This window comes from Chiloscyllium punctatum, chromosome 10 (genome assembly GCF_047496795.1).
Source record: "Chiloscyllium punctatum isolate Juve2018m chromosome 10, sChiPun1.3, whole genome shotgun sequence".
Lineage (NCBI taxonomy): Eukaryota > Metazoa > Chordata > Chondrichthyes > Orectolobiformes > Hemiscylliidae > Chiloscyllium > Chiloscyllium punctatum.
Window position 1 is genome coordinate 55,671,280 of NC_092748.1, and position 16,047 is coordinate 55,687,326.

Consider the following 16,047-nt stretch of genomic DNA (forward strand, 5'->3'; position numbering starts at 1 on the left):
GTTAGGTGAAGGGGTAAATGTAGGGGGATGGGTCTGGGTGGTTTGCTCTTCAGAGGGTCGGTGTGGACTTGTTGGGCCAAAGGGCCTGTTCCCACACTGTACGTAATCTAAGTAATAGGCATGTCCCGTTGAAGGCAAAGGATAAGAAGGCAAGATTCGTGAACCGCGGATGACAGGAGAAATTGTATGACTAGCCAAGAGGAAAAGGGAAGCATACATAAGGTCTAGGCAGCTAAGACCAGAACAGGCCCTGGAGGAATATCAGAAGAGTAGGACAAGTCTTAATGAGGAATCAAATGGGCTAAAAAGGGTCATTGAAATAGCTTTAGCAAGCAGAATTAAGGAGAATCCCAAAGCGTTTTATTCTTATATAAGAAGCAAGTGGGTAACTAGAGGAAGGATTGATCCATTAAAGGGTAATGAAGGAAGGCTGTGTGTCGAATCTGAGAGAATGGGTGAGATTCTGAATGATTACTTTGCATCAGTGTTCACTGAGGAGAGGAACATGAATCTTGAGATTAGAGATAGAAGTTTGATCAGTCTGGATCATGTTGGCATAAGTAGGGAAGATGTGTTGGGTAGGCTAGAGGTTATGTAAGTGGACAAATCCCCAGGACCGGATGGGATCTATCCCAGGTTGCTGAGGGAAGCGAGAGTGGAAATAGCTGGGGCCCTGACAGATACCTTTGTGGCATCCTTAAACACAGGTGAGGTGCCGGAGGACTGGAAGGTTGCTCGTGCTGTCCCCCTGTACAAGAAGGGTAGTAGGGATATTCCAGGTAACTACAGATGAGTGAGTCTAACGTCGGTGGTGGGAAAATTGCTGGAGAGGGTACTGAGGGATAGGATCTATTTATGTTTAGAAAAGAATGGGCTTATCAGTGATAGGCAACATGGTTTTGTGCGGGGGAGATCGTGCCTTACCAACCTAATAGAGTTCTTCGAGGAAGTGACCGAGTTGATAGATGAAGGAAGGGCTGTTGATATCATATACATGGACTTTAGTAAGGTGTTTGATTCCATTTCCCATGGTAGATTAATGGAGCAAGTGAAGTCAGATGGTGTTCTAGCTAGGTGGATAAAGAACTGGTTGAGCAACATGAGACAGAGAGTAGTAGTTGAAGGGAGTTTCTCGAAATGGAGAAAGGTGACCAGTGGTGTTCCACCAGGATCAGTGTTGGGGCCATTGTTGTTTGTAATATACATAAATGATCTGGAAGAGGGCACTGTTGGTATGATCAGCAAGTTTACAGATGACACAAAGATTGGTGGAGTAGCAGTAAGCATAAGGGACTGTCAAAGAATACAGGAGGAAAAAGATAGACTGGAGAGTTGGGCGGAAAAGTGGCAGATGGGTTTCAATCCAGACAAATGTGAGGTGACGCATTTAGGGAAGCCTAATTCTAGAGCGAATTATACAATGAACGGAAGAACCTTGGGAAAAGTTGATGGGCAGAGAGATCCGGGAGTGCAGATCCATTGTACCCCGAAGGTTGCTGCACAGGTGGGTAGAGTGGTCAAGAAGGCATATAGTATGCTTGCCTTCATTGGACGGGGTGATGAGAATAAGAGCTGGCAAGTCATGTTAAAATTGTATAGAACATTGGTTCGGCCACATTTAGAATACTGTGTACAGTTCTGGTCGCCACATTACCAAAAGGATGTGGACGCTTTGGAGAGGGTGCAGAGAAGGTTTATGAGGATGTTGCCTTGGTATGGTAGGTGCTAGCTATGAAGAGAAGTTGAGTAGGTTAGGTTTATTTTCACTAGAAAAAAGGAGATTGAGGGGGGACCTGAATGCGGTTTACAAAATCATGAAGGGTTTAGACAGGGTGAATAAAGACAAGCTTTTTCCCAGGGTGAAGAATTCCATAACAAGAGGTCACGCTTTCAAGGTGAGAGGTGGAAAGTTTAAGGGGGATACACACGGCAAGTACTTCACACAGAGGGGGGTGGGCGTCTGGAATGCGTTGCCAGCAGAGGTAGTAGAGCAGGCACGGTAGATTCATTTGAGATGCATCTGGACAGATGCATGAGTAGGTGGGGAGCAGAGGGATACAGATGCTTAGGAATTGACCGACAGGTTTAGACAGTAATTTGGATCGGCTCAGGCTTGGAGGGCCAAAGGGCCTATTCCTGGGCTGTAAATTTTCTTTGTTCTTTGTATTTGCAGGTAAACAGATATTGGAAAGTAGGAGGCCTCCAAAAATTAGATAATATCTGTCTAGAGGGGGGTGTGTTCCTATTAATGTAAACGGCAAGGGTTGGAGGTGTAGATAATGATGGCTGACTAGAGAAATTGAGGTTCTAGTCAAGAAAAAAAGGAGGCATATGGCAGGCATAAATGGCTCGGATCAAGTGAATCCCTTGGAGTATAACAGCAGTAGGAATATACTCAGAAAGGCAAAAAGGGGACATGAGATAGCTTTAGCAAACAGAGTTAAAGATAATCTAAAAGGATTCTACAAATACATTCAGCACAAAGAGTAAATAGGGAGAGAATAGTGCCCCTTACCGATCAATTATGTGGAACTGCCTTAGATAGGTGAGATACTAAATGACTATTTCACATCTGTATTTACAGTGCAGCAGGTTATAGAAGCTAGGGAACTTGGAGAAATAAATAGTGATATCTTGAAAAGTGTCCATATGACAGAGGAGGAAGTGCTGGATACCTTAAAACGCGTGGAAGTGAATACTGCGTTCAGTTCTGGTCTCCCTGCTTTAGGAAAGATGTAGTTAAACTTGAAAGAGTGCAGAAAAGATTTACAAAGATGTTGCCGGGGTTAGAGGATTTGAGCTATAGGGAGAAGCTGAATAGGCTGAGACTCTGTTGCCTGGAGTTGAGGGGTGACTTTACAGAGATTTATAAAATCATGAGGGGCACGGATAGGGGGGTGAATAACCAAGGTCTTTTTCTTTCCTGTGGCAAATATATGGAATGAGTTGCCAGAGGAAGTGGTGGAGGCTGGTACAATCACAACATTTAAAAAGCATCTGGATAAGTACACGAATAGGAAAGGTTTAGAGGATATGGGCCAATTGCTGGCAAATGGGACTAGATTAATTTAGGTTATCTGAGTTGGATAAAGGGCCTATTTCCCTGCTGTGCGACTCTGACTCTTTTGGGGGAAGTGGAGGGGAGGGTATTTCACTGGATAGCTGATATCGCTGATTTCAAAAACCTTACTGCTATTATTAAGATAATCTAACGCTGACCACAGTTTCCTCAATTAATGAATCTGGAAATAAAATATTCATTGAACTGACGTTTAACTCTTGTATAATTCAGTGACTGTTTTTCCTAGCTCAAATAAATCTGTCTTCCATTAAAAAAAAAGTTGACCAATAAAGTACAATGTGGAGGTGCCCATGTTGGACTGGGGTGGAAAAGGTCAGAAGTCAGACAATACCAGGTTATAGTCAACAGGTTTGTTTGAAATCACAAGCGAAGTTCAAAAGCGGGGCCACAACGCGTGCACCACCTCGGCGTTCGCCTCCCCCTCCCACTGCAGCGTTTTGAACACACAGCAGTGAATGACAGCAGCAGCCGCAGCAACTCGGCTGCGGTAAATCTCCTCGGGGGGGGGAGTCAGATCCGCTGGCTGGCAGAGCGGGGCGCACTTCCTCAGCACAGCTTCTGCTGAAATGGGGTGGAGAGGAGAGGCGGAGCGGGAAGTGCGGTTCGGCAGCACAGGGAAATCTCGAGGGGGAAAAGGACGAGATCAAGCAGTAATGTGCCGGGGTAACAGTCTTTCAGTGCATTCTGCAGTAAAGAAACATTCGTGCTTCTGTTAGGTACAGCCTTCTTGTGAAAGCGCCGTTTTAGCGTCTGACTTCCACCGCAGCGTTTGGATTAATTTTCATGCCCAGATTTTGCGACAGTGACGATCAGCAGAAATATTTTACCAAGCTTTGTACCTCTAGCTAATGGTACAATGCTCTGTGCTGCTGGCTTGCTTGGATTATTAAGGGGTTACAGAGCTGAAATGGACGGGGCCACTAGGATTCCTGTCACGTTTGATGTTGCAAATGTCAGTTGTTGGATTAGGCATTATTGCGCCATTGACTCTCAAATGCGCAGTAAAATCTAAAATCACGTTGGTGCTCTATTTGGGACGATGCATATATTGTTCCAGTGAACCCCCTACAAAAAGCAGATCCTTCAACATCGGTGGAAAGACCAGGCAGATTAACTTCTGGTATAATACTTCATTAAAGCCGAGAGAAATAAATCAGTAACAGAAGAGATTTGCAAAGAGGTAAAGAAGCAATAAGTGGCATGTCGTATGACTTGCTCGAAATCTTAATGCTGTTACTTAACTTATAAATATTGTCTGTATGTAATCTAGTACTTGTTTATTTCAAACATTTGTTCTACTTCTCTTGTGAAGTGTTACTGTGAAGTGGTTTAAAGTGCCCACAGTATCTATTATGTAGCATTTCAGAAATAAATAATTTCTTTTGTTTCAAGCTGCAATAATGCCAAAATGTTTTTAATACTGGGTCTTCATTTTACAGCATGGTGTGTTGGAAATACTAAAGCTTGCTGAAGCAAAGTGGAACTCTGCAGACAGAGCTATGAATTTAGAGTATTCATTACCGAAACATGAGAAATTCTTAAGTTAATGAAGAACTAAATGACTCAAATTGTTTCAGCCAAGAGTGCTGAGCATAAATGGGGTGCAGCTCCAAGCCAATATCTGGCAGTCACTGAGCTTCTGCTGGACCTGGTTCTCCAAGGCAACTGCTACCACTTTCAGTCGAGGTAGCCACCATAGTAGTGAGAATGTGGAAGGACTCCTCCAATATTCATTCCGGCCTGTGGTACATCTACCTGCTGTTCCCTGCTCTGCTGGTTAAGCATGTCATTTATGGCCACATCATTTGGATAGGGTTGAGCAAGTGCCTGGTTTCTGGCTGTTCAGCGTTATCAGTTTTTCTTCCTCCACTGGATGGGGACATGTGGAGTGTTGTGCTCAGCAGATTGTGTCCTCAAGTCTACTCTAGTTAAGTACCCACCAAGGTGACTGTCACAGTGCTGGTGAAAGTTTTAGGTGAATAGCTTATTTGTGGGTTATCTGAGGTGTCAGAGCCTTTGTCCTCAGAAATAGTGATGCTGATCGGTCACTTCTGTATGACTTCTGTATGGCACCAGTCCTTGCAGAAGAGTAGAGAAATAATTAGTTGCTGAAGATGCATAATAGCTCTTGTAGACTAATGTGTTTGCCTCATGCACATCTGAGATGGGCAGACTGCATGTCCACAATGTTGCTTACTTGCTTCATTGCTCTTTCCTTGTTTGTCATTGCCACAGAAACAGGCGTAATCCAGGTCTTCCCCAGCCAACTCAGTTTCCCACTTCTCAAATGGTATAATGTCTGTCGTTCCCCCCTCCCCTTGGTGCACTGTTTGGGGTTGAGGGAGACCTTAGTCCTGCAGTGAGGTAAAGGGAGAGGTTGAATGTGATGACAATGGGTGCAGGAACAGTTTGAGTATACATGACTATTCCAGGGGGTGGGCCAGCCATAGTAAGCGAGTAGGAAGCACTGTACCCATGAAGGATTTGTATTTTAAAAGCAGGATTTGGCTGTAAGCCCATATACACTATACAAGATGCTAATGCTTGTAACTATTGCCCTTTGAGAGATACTAGCATTGTGGCACAGTTAGACTGAGTGGTGCCCAGTGAATATAAGCTGATTGAGAGAAGGCAGTGTTATTTATCTTTGCAGAGTGCAGCAGATGATTAAATTTCTTCTGTATCTAGGGGCACTGGTGAAGTCCACGGGCACTGATCTTTGAAGCTACCTGAGATCAGACAGGACACGTGGATCTGTTTCCTGGGGATGGGACCTCCCTTCTTTCCCAGAACCTGCAAGGAAGCATCACTGAAGTGAGGAGCATGTTTCTGCTCCTTCTATGGTACCATCAAGAGGGTACGGGAAGTCTGGAGAAACAACACAGGCTCCTGGGAAGTTCCTGGTGTACAGCAAGTGAAATGGTGTCCAGCTGGCCCCAGCAGTTTCAACTCTGAAAGGTCCTGCCCAGACCAAGGACTTAGCACTCACTTATATTTGTGATTCGCTGAGTCACTTGTGAAACATCTCACTTGTATAGATAATAAGGTTAAAAATATGCAATTGTGCCAAAAAACCCGCCAAGGGCCGTAGCAGAGGGGACAATCTTTAACATATGCATGCCATAGTTTAAGTTTGAAATGGAAAATACTGGCCATCATTTTCATTGTGATCCTTAACAGGAAAAATTTCTCTACAGATAGCTTGCTAATTTGAAGGAAGTAAATCTGACAGTCTGGGAAAGGAATAGTCTAACAGCAGTTGCTTGTTGGGGTGTCAGGGATGTGGTAGACTATAAACCTATAAGACATAGGAGCAGAAATAGGTCATTCAGCCCACTGATTCTGGTTTCCCATTCAGTGAGATCATAGTTGATCTGATAGTAACCAACTCTACTTTCTTGCATTTTCCCATAACCCGTGATTGCAATACTTAAAAGAAAATCCATCTTTCATGTTTGACAATAATTAAACAATCCAATTGGTTCATAGTTCCTTGAAAGTGGAGACAGGGGTTAGTAGGATAGTAAAGAAGGCATTTTGTATGCTTTCCTTTATTGGAGCATTGAGTTTTGGAGTTGGGAGGTCATGTTGCGGCAATACAGGACATTGGTTAGGCCCCTTTAAGAATATTGTGTGCAGTTCTGGTCTCCTTCCTATCAGAGTGATGTTGTGAAACTTGAAAGGGTTCAGAAAAGATTTACAAGGATGTTGCCAGGGTTGGAGCTATAGGGAGAGGCTGAAAGATTGGGGTTGTTTTCCCTGGAGCGTCGGAGGCTGAGGGATGACCTTATAGAGGTTTACAAAATTATGGGGCAAGTATGGGCTAAACACACAAGGTCTTTTCCTTGGGTTGGGGGAGTCTCGAACTGGAAGGCATAGGTTTAGGGTGAGAGGGGAAAGTTTTAAAAGGGACTTAAGGGGCAACTGTTTCACGCAGAGGGTGGTGTGTAAATGGAATGAGCTGCCAGAGGAAGTGGTGGAGGCTGGTACAATTTCAATATTTAAAAGGCATCTGGATGGGTATATGAATAGGAAGGATTTAGAGGCTTATGGCCAAATGCTGGTAAATGGGACTAATTTGGGTTAGGGTATTTGGTCGGCATGGATGAGTTGGACCGAACGGTCTATTTTTGTGCTGTACATCTCTATGACTCTGTGGTTAATATTTTGAGCGTGAAAGAAAACACTAAAACAGCCAAAATTTTTCAGAATGTATGGCAGAAAGGACATAAATGTAACAGCCTAAAGAGTTAAAAATAAGTGCAGTAAAATGTGACTGAGTTAATATTAAAATAGTTTAAGCCAAATTAGTGTTGGCTGTGACATTGATGTTTTGTGCCACAGTCCAGTCTTGTGACAGTTCAGCTAGTGCTTATTTACTTGGCTAACTGATTATCTAACTTCTCCTTAACTTAGTAACTGCAATGAAAAGATCACAACAAGTTCAATAATATTGGTGTCATCATTTGGTCTCTTTTCAGTTTGGGACTGGAAAAGGTCTGGACAATTCCTGTAACGTTGGGGAGAAAGGCATGTCCCATGAAGCTAGTAAGCGATATTGTGGACGTTGCATTCAGCTTGTTTGCTCCTAAATGTTCATAATGCATGTGCACAATATGGTGCAGTATATCTGCAGCAATTGATTTGAGGGACAGTTAACACTTTATAAGAAAATTGAATGATGTATCATGACAATGGGGTATCATGTTTGATTTTTCAGGGAGGGTAGGACACGTTCAGTATTTAGGGTAGAGGATAAACAGGTAATGAAGCTGAATTAATGTAGAGCAACAACTCAAAGGATTAATCTGTGCTAGAGTTGTTGGAAAAGGATTGTTTGGTCAATGGTGTTGAAAATATGAAAGAGATAAACATGTGACGTTCAATTTGTACGGGATGACACTGGCTCTTTGACTATCCTTTATAGTAGGAGAAAGTGAGGACTGCAGATGCTGGAGATCAGAGCTAAAAATGTGTTGCTGGAAAAGCGCAGTAGGTCAGGCAGCATCCAAGGAGCAGGAGAATCGACGTTTCGGGCATGAGCCCTTCCTTCATAGTAGGTGATTTTCGTCAAGGAGAGGAAGAAACAGTACAACTTTAGATCAGAAGCTGAATTTCAGGTACATTGAAGCAGATTGTAAGTGCAGTTACACTTTTGGATTTGAAGTCAGTAAAAATCAAAGCAACTGTCTTGGAGAAAATTAATGGAATTGTCACTAAATGCAGGTAGTGGCCAGAGACCGGAGAGGAATTTGCATAGTTTTTTCTCTTGGGTAAAGCAAGCTAGTTCGCAAAATTAGTCTGTTCCCAGACTAGATTTCAGAAACTGGCAAATAGGTTTAGTTGGAGCATAGGATTTCTCTGGAGTAAAGGCCAAGGAACACGTGGATGTAAAACTGAGAGGCTGCATTGCTTTTACTGATTGGAAGTTATACTTTCTGTATAACAGTTTACATCAGAATCTTTAAACAAAAATCTAGTCTTTTGCCCTTCAAAGCCCTAAACCAAGCAGCTCTTGAATGTCTCCCTTTGATAAATTTGAAGATATTAAAATAATTTAACTAATTGTTAATTTATTTAATATAATTCTAATAATTGTGCTTCAGTGTATAACATACATAGTTTAGCATGCATTAAAGTACAATGTAATTGAATCTTACTTTCAGAAATTCAGTGATGATCATGCTAGGATTTGAGTTTCAAGAAGCTTACCAAAGGAATGTGTGCACAGTAAGTGGGACATGATCTAAACAGAACTTGTTACTTTCACATTTTTCTTCAAAGATACATTACCAAACATAATTTTATTTTTAAATGATCAACATCTGATGTAAGGGTTGCACAAAAGTGTTCATCAAATCAGTGTCTTTGGCAGTATGAATGGTTATTGGTTCAAGAAGTGTAATGATCCTAGCAACTTAACTCTTTGTCTGTTATCCCCCAGCATTGATTTCCTCCTCCACCTTGTCCTCCTCCTCGTCCTCTGTCCTCCTCCTTTCCCCCCGCCCCGGGCATATGGTCTTAGGCATTAGCATCCTTTTTTATTTCATCATGAGACCCATTCTTCATTTCAGTCTTAGGTTTGAAGAACTTAATCAGCTAAGTCTGGGCCTGATTGCACTAGTCCTTACCTGTGCCTGCATGAAAATAATTTCTGAGTGTTTTCCTGTTACCAACTTGGAGCACATTCCCTGGATAATTGAATTATTCGCTATTTGTTGTAACATTTAGAAGTTTCCTTCTGCTTTGCTCTATGCAGCTGCATAGTAGCATTTTACTGTTTGTTGTAGAGATATAAATAAGTTGTCTGTTTTTTAGTTTGGGACAGCATTTTAATTTTCTTCTGTTAGTGGCTGTCTCCAATGGTTCTATTTAACTTATTATTGCTGAGTGCAGCCAAATTGTTGAGCTCTACATTCTCTAAGTTTTGTGTGTATTAAGAAGCAAATATGTATCTCAAATCGAACATTGTGTGCGGCCTGTTTGTTCCCTGCATGGGGCATTCCTTATTGAATTATAGCTGTTGCACCTGCACGACTTGGTGGAATTATTGGCTGTAACTCTGTTTATATATGTACTGATGGGATAAATGCAGACATGTGGTAATTGTTGCTCCACCTTAAAAATATTAGCCTCCAATAGGATTTGAATTGGACTGCAGCCTGAAGAAAGTTAAATAGGAAAGAATGGTGCATTGAGACTGAGTGTTCCACTTGAGTGTCATTTCTTAAGCAACACAATTTAAGTGTGAAAGTGCATGCAGTGAATTATTTAAAGAGAACAATGAATTTACCCATATACCCAATTAATATTACAGAATTCATTCACATAGCACAGTTATTAATGTGTCTGTAGCATTCATATTACCATGTGGATTTTGTAACAAAAGAATAATGGTATAAACACACTTTTTAAATATTTAGTGGAAGTGTGTTATGAATATGGTAGGTGAAATGTTAATTTTATAATATCAGTTGGATATTTATACATATCTCGAACCTTTTGAAAAGAAAGCTTTGCTTGAAGCTATTGTATTTAAGTTTGCAATTTTAAATTTGTAATAAACTGCTTGAATGGAAAGATAGAGTATGTAACTTTCAGAGAGAGTTACGTAACCCAGATTATGAATGCAAAACAACTGGTTTTAAACAGATAGTCAGAAAGAAGTTGCCACAGGGGAATAGACTTTACCTTCTGTTTCTCTGATCCCCCTCCATCCAAATTTGTGACTTGAAATCCTATTGGAAGGCCTCATCACAACAAGTGAAGCGTTCTTAAAAGAGAAGTTTGAATCTACACACTGTCTCTGAAAGTAATTCAGTCAGCTATAACTGATCCCCAGTGCAAGTAGCTTGTGTGGAAGGTGTCTTTGGCTGCGGCCAGCAATTGAAAAATCTGTGAATAGGTTTTTTTTGTTCCAAATGTTATCTTTATTTTTTCTCTTTAAAAAACATTCTCTTTGTAGTGTTTTGTATTTGTCAGACCTGGGGGTTAATGTGTATGTTTGTGTACATTTTCGTAAACTTCACTTGAGCAAGTTTTGTTTTGCAATAAACTAGTTCTTTATTTGTTAATTTAACGAACCTGGATACTTAGCTATATACAGTCTAATGTATAAAATTAGTAATATCACCTGCCTTTTAATTCAATCTTTGTCACCAATGGACACATGGGACAAAGAAAATAGTCAGTTCCCTCTAGATCCAATATGGCAGACTGAACTTTGGTAACAGTAATATGTTTGCCTTTGGTTGCTTTCCCAGGGTTTGTCATGCTGCAGGAAAGCTTCCTGACTGGAAGGATTTTGCTGCTTCTCATGAAGCTGTTTACTTGGTATACTCTTCCTACCCTTTGGATAAGACGTTCCAATAATTCCTATAGGATTTTGCTGGTTTAACATTTTAAATCAAATTCAGAGGTCTTATAACTACTAATTCCAGAAGGAATGCATTTCAAATATTTTGTTTCAAGTATTTGAGGCCAAAACATTGTATAATTTCAAGAAGAATTTGGATATAGCACTTGGGGCTAATGGGATGAGGGGATATGGGGGATAAGCAAGAACAGACTATTGAGTTGGATGATTAGCCATGAACACAATTAATGGCGAATCAGGCACAAAGGGCTGAATGGCCTATGCCCACTCCTAATTTCTATGTTTCTTTGAATAATTTGTTGCTCCTAATTTAGCATCAGTTTTTTTTAAAAGAAGGATTACACTAATTTCGTTAGGCCTGTATTCATAATTGCCTAGCAATTTAAGAAGCTATTCTTGTGATCCACTGAGCAAGTTGTTTTGTCAACAGCTGATCTACAACCACAGAATATTTATTATTATAGACTCAGATGCAATATTAAAATGACAAAGAATAAACTGAATCTGAAACAGGAATAAGATGTGAATTTACTATTAATAGATGTGCTGAATTTATCAACCACATGTTTCTCTCTCTATTTAACGTAATTATTCGCATATGGATTTCAAACACTCCACCCATATAGCCTGGGATTGTAGTTTATAGATTGTTACCCCTAGGGGAGTAGTCTTGATAGTGTTAGTCACTTGGTTTGTTTGTTTTTTAATTATTTAGGCACATTGATGAGGCCAGCATTAATTGATCATTCCTTCTTGCTCTTGAGAAGATAGTTGGTGGGTTGATGCAGTTGAGAGGCTATAGTCAGTGTACTGGTACATCCACAGTGCTGTTGGAGTAGGAATGCCATGATTTTGACTCATTGACAATGATAGTTATATTTCCAAGTCAGGATGATTCATGGCAACATGCAGATGACGGTGTTCCCAAGTGTTTGTAGTCTTTTTTTTCTTGGTAGCCTAGCTTGTAGGTATGGAAGGAGACTTGATAATTTGCTGCAGTGCATCCTGTAGATGTATTGTACTACTTCCAATGTCTTCCAGTGGTGGAAAGAGTGAAAGTTTGAGGAGGTAGACTATGGTCCTGGTGAAACAGGGTGCCTTTTCCTGGATGGTGTTGAACTTCTGAATGTTTTGGAGTTGCACTCTCCCTGCCAAATGTATTTAATCAAATGCCTTTCCTGTGCTGTGTAAAAGGTAAACAGCTTTAGAGAGTTAGGAAATAAGTTACTCTCTGTAGAATTGTAAACCTCTGATGTGCTGCCATTGTCATGGTATTCAGGAGTTTTTTTTTCTAGTTAAGCTTCCAGTCGATGGTAATTCTTAGGATGTTAATAGTGGGAGTGAGATTAGCTTTGTGATGGTTCTGTTGAATGTCAAGGGGATACAGTTAAATGTCTGAGTAATGTTGCTTCATCTGCTTCTCCTACAGCCCCATTTCTTTTGAGATAATAAAATCATCTCTCCCCAAAATAGCTTAGATGTAATTTGCTGTAAGAAACATAGTATCTCTGTGTGTAATCAGTTTTTTTAAAACCATACATAAACTATAGTTGGAATTTACATCAAATAATTGGATGCGCTGATTCTGATTATGTTAAAGTATCTGAGAGATTGAGTTAGTGAGCTATGTATGTTTTTGCGAAGCACCTGAGAAAATCTTTATGACTCAAAACGCTTCATGAGTTGTTGTACTTGTTTATTCTATTGGCTCACTTCTCTCTGATAAAGCAGCTTTCGAGCACATCATTCAATATTGCTGCATAAAATAATACTACTTGCTGTTGGCAATAATTACTTGTTAGTTAATTCCTTCCTTTGCCCTAACAATCAAAGTAAGTGGAAACATATATAAGGGCAGGATCATGAACCTAATGCAGAATATTTTTGTTCAGTGAAGCAGCTAAAATTGCAAACACCGAACTAAACAGTAAACTGTATCACTATGGGCTTTGCAATGCTCTTCATGAAGTCGTACTCCAAAGTTCCCCTGAAACTGAGCCCTATTCCTTCCCAACAACGCTGCAACCCTGGCCAAGCTTGATCATCCCTACCTGCTCCCTGCACCCTGCACCCAACACCTGCCCAGATTCACTCTGACAGCTCCTGAGTCTCCTAACTTAACCCAAATCCCCTGCCCTACCCAAATACACTTCAAGGTTCCCTTAAGGTAGAAAAACAACATTTAGTCTTAACACAAGTACTTTTATGCTTTTTGGAAAACTCTGAGATTGGCACTGAATTAAACATCTCTACGTATTGTCGGTTGCCTGTTAGGTTTGGTGAAGGAGGCAAGTTTCCTGTCTTGTGTGAAATTATTGAACTCTACACCAAAGAAGAATTCAGCATATTATGTCAGTGCTCGTTATCAAAAATACTATGCTATTGCATTGATAGTTTATTAATTTAATGGTTCTTGTACAACTTTTAGCAAAGAGATTTCAATCATTACTTACCTTATTAATTAGTGGAATTACAATAACTGAATAAGTATGACTATGTAGGGGAGAAACTAGATCCACAACATTGAAATGAAATCAGAAAATGTTAAAAATAGAAAACAGGCCTAGCAATATCTGCAAAGAGAAAATATTTCAGATAGAAAACCCTTCATTTAAACAATGATGGTAGGTCATGAGGTGCAGAAAGCCACAGATCATTGGTTATTCAATTGTTAAACAACTTTATACCTATGTTTTCTTTTGGAGCCAAGTAAATTTATGACACAAAAGAAGGATTGAAATATCTTGAGAAATTTAAGTGTAGGAAGTGACAGCTGAATCTCCAGGTGTAAAGATAAGGCTCATCTTAGCCAAAATACTTGGACTGTACCCTTTGCATTAATGCCTGTGGATTATGGAAAGTAAAGAATGAGCATGGCTGCTGTCCCTATGGTATTTAGTGACCCATAATGTAACTGGTTATGTTGATGTGTTAAGTGAGATTTAAATCAGGCTTGACCACAAAACATTTGTGCCACCAATAGAATAAGAGACACTAGGTCTTGAATGAGGAACCAGAAGCCATTGAATCGTGCGTCAGCAATGAACTAATGACCTAGATCTTCTGATTGGGAGATGGTCGTTGTAGCAGCATAATCAGGAAAACACACACACACATACACATACACACCTCCAAATGCCTGACTTGACCCCCAAAACATGACTTCCCTCTGATACAACCCTAGAATTGATGCCCCTAACTCTCTCTGACACTCTATCCCCCAATCAAATTGGCTGACCTGATCTTATCCATCACCTCTCTACTCCCCGCCCCTGACCAGGCCCACTGTGACATCTTCTGACCTGAACCGACTCCTTTGAACCCTCATTCTCTGTTTGCCACCTCACCTCACTTACCTGTCACCTTACAACCCTGCCAGCCTTCTCACCTGCCCACCTCCTTACCCACTTTCCTCTTTCCTCAGCCCTTTACTTAAAGCACTCACCTATATTCATTCTCTGGAAATTATTTAATGACACTGAGTGTTAAAATAAATCAGAAATGCTAATTACACTTAGAAGTGTTTAATATTTTAAAAGAAATTTTAAAATCATTACATTTGATATTGATCAATAAATATTGCATAAATGTTTAAGTGGAACATAACAAAAACAAAAAACCACAATACGTTCAGAAATTTCATTACATTTACTTTTGAGTTAATCTCTATGGGTTAGCTGCTACTCTTAAGGGACAGTTGAGATCCTCTGGCATACTGTGTGTTTGTGGTGTCATTGCCTTTGTACTGTTTTGAGGCCTAGATAACAGGCTGCAATGGAGCTATTTCAGAGTGGCCAGACTCTGAAGAGTAGCTGCAAAACATGTGGGCAACAAGTGAGCATTTCTTTGATATGATTACAATCAGACAGATCTGCTCTGGATCATTGCCATCAGAGAGGGAGGAGATTGTAAAAGATAATCGCTATTTGTTTCTTAATGCTATGAGTAAAAACCTGATCAAATTGTTATTGTTTTTCTTTCTCTTTCAGGACCCAATGGGCACCTTTTATTTGATATAACAACGATATCATCATTGACTCGCATCATAAATTCCAATTTGCCTGTAATTCAAACAGCCTGGAAGTTAACAGAATGGCAGTTTTGGAGATTGGCACAAATTCCTCTGTGAGCTTTGTTCCTTCAATGTCTATTGATAGACTTTTCCCAGCTCTTCTAGAGTGTTTTGGCATTATTCTTTGTGGATATGTTGCTGGACGAGTGAACATCATTACTTCTACACAAGCCAAAGGTTTAGGAAGCTTTGTTTCGAAGTTTGCACTGCCTGGCCTCCTTTTTAAGAACATGGTAGTTTTAAACTTCGTTCACGTAAACTGGAATTTTCTTTGGAGTGTTCTTGTGGCTAAGGTTACAGTTTTCATAATAGTTTGTACGCTGACTCTCCTGATAGCAAGTCCTGAAAACCGATTTGGGAAAGCTGGACTCTTCCCAATTTTTGCTACACAGAGTAATGATTTTGCTTTGGGATATCCTATAGGTAAGTCTGTTTTAAGCAACTTAATTTAACTTAACTTTTGTAGTATTCAAGTTTAGTACAGCATTTGTTCCAAGTTTAAACTACAGCTCCCTTTCCTATTTAGCTTGAGGAGAAGTAATTAAAACAATGAGGAGGGAGTATAGATGATCAAGTATCCAGATCTTTTTGCTAACTCCTCTCCCTTTTTTTTGATATAAATGTTAAGAATTTCAGGAAAATAACTACTTACTATAAATCCTTTAATTCTAATGATAAATAATGTCTGTTAGTGGTGGACCTGTTCTCAAGACATGGCAAATAGCTGTTTCCACTGTGGCAAATTTAGTTTAGAAAATATCCTTTGTTTGTTTAAACGAAATATTTCGCTCAATAAATCATCTCTGGTAATAAAATGCTGTGTACTTTAAATGAGGATTTAAAGTTGCAGTATATGTATAATGGTACATATGTTAGAAGTGGAATCTTGCGAGAGAGGAACAGGTTTCAGATACGAGCTAATGTTAATAAATGGATAAGTCAGATCCTAGAGAGCAATCTGGCTTAATAAATCATAAATTCAATTTTTGCAGTTAGTTACAATGGTGATTAGTCACT

General features: G+C 40.1%; 1 protein-coding gene across 5 annotated transcripts in view; it reads left to right on the top strand.

Moving 5' to 3' along the window:
• The first annotated feature begins 3,604 nt into the window (after positions 1-3,604).
• Positions 3,605-16,047, top strand: part of gpr155a (G protein-coupled receptor 155a) — a 57,855-nt gene continuing 45,412 nt past the window's right edge. For 2 of the 5 annotated variants that reach the window (XM_072579186.1, XM_072579190.1), the window contains exons 1-2: positions 3,605-4,262; positions 14,948-15,453. In XM_072579186.1, coding sequence (XP_072435287.1) covers positions 15,051-15,453 — 403 coding nt within the window. In that variant the 5' untranslated portion in view covers positions 3,605-4,262; positions 14,948-15,050. Of the gene's footprint in view, positions 4,263-8,748; positions 8,813-14,947; positions 15,454-16,047 lie in introns of all 5 variants that reach the window. The other 3 variants (XM_072579187.1, XM_072579188.1, XM_072579191.1) reach the window with 3 other exon arrangements.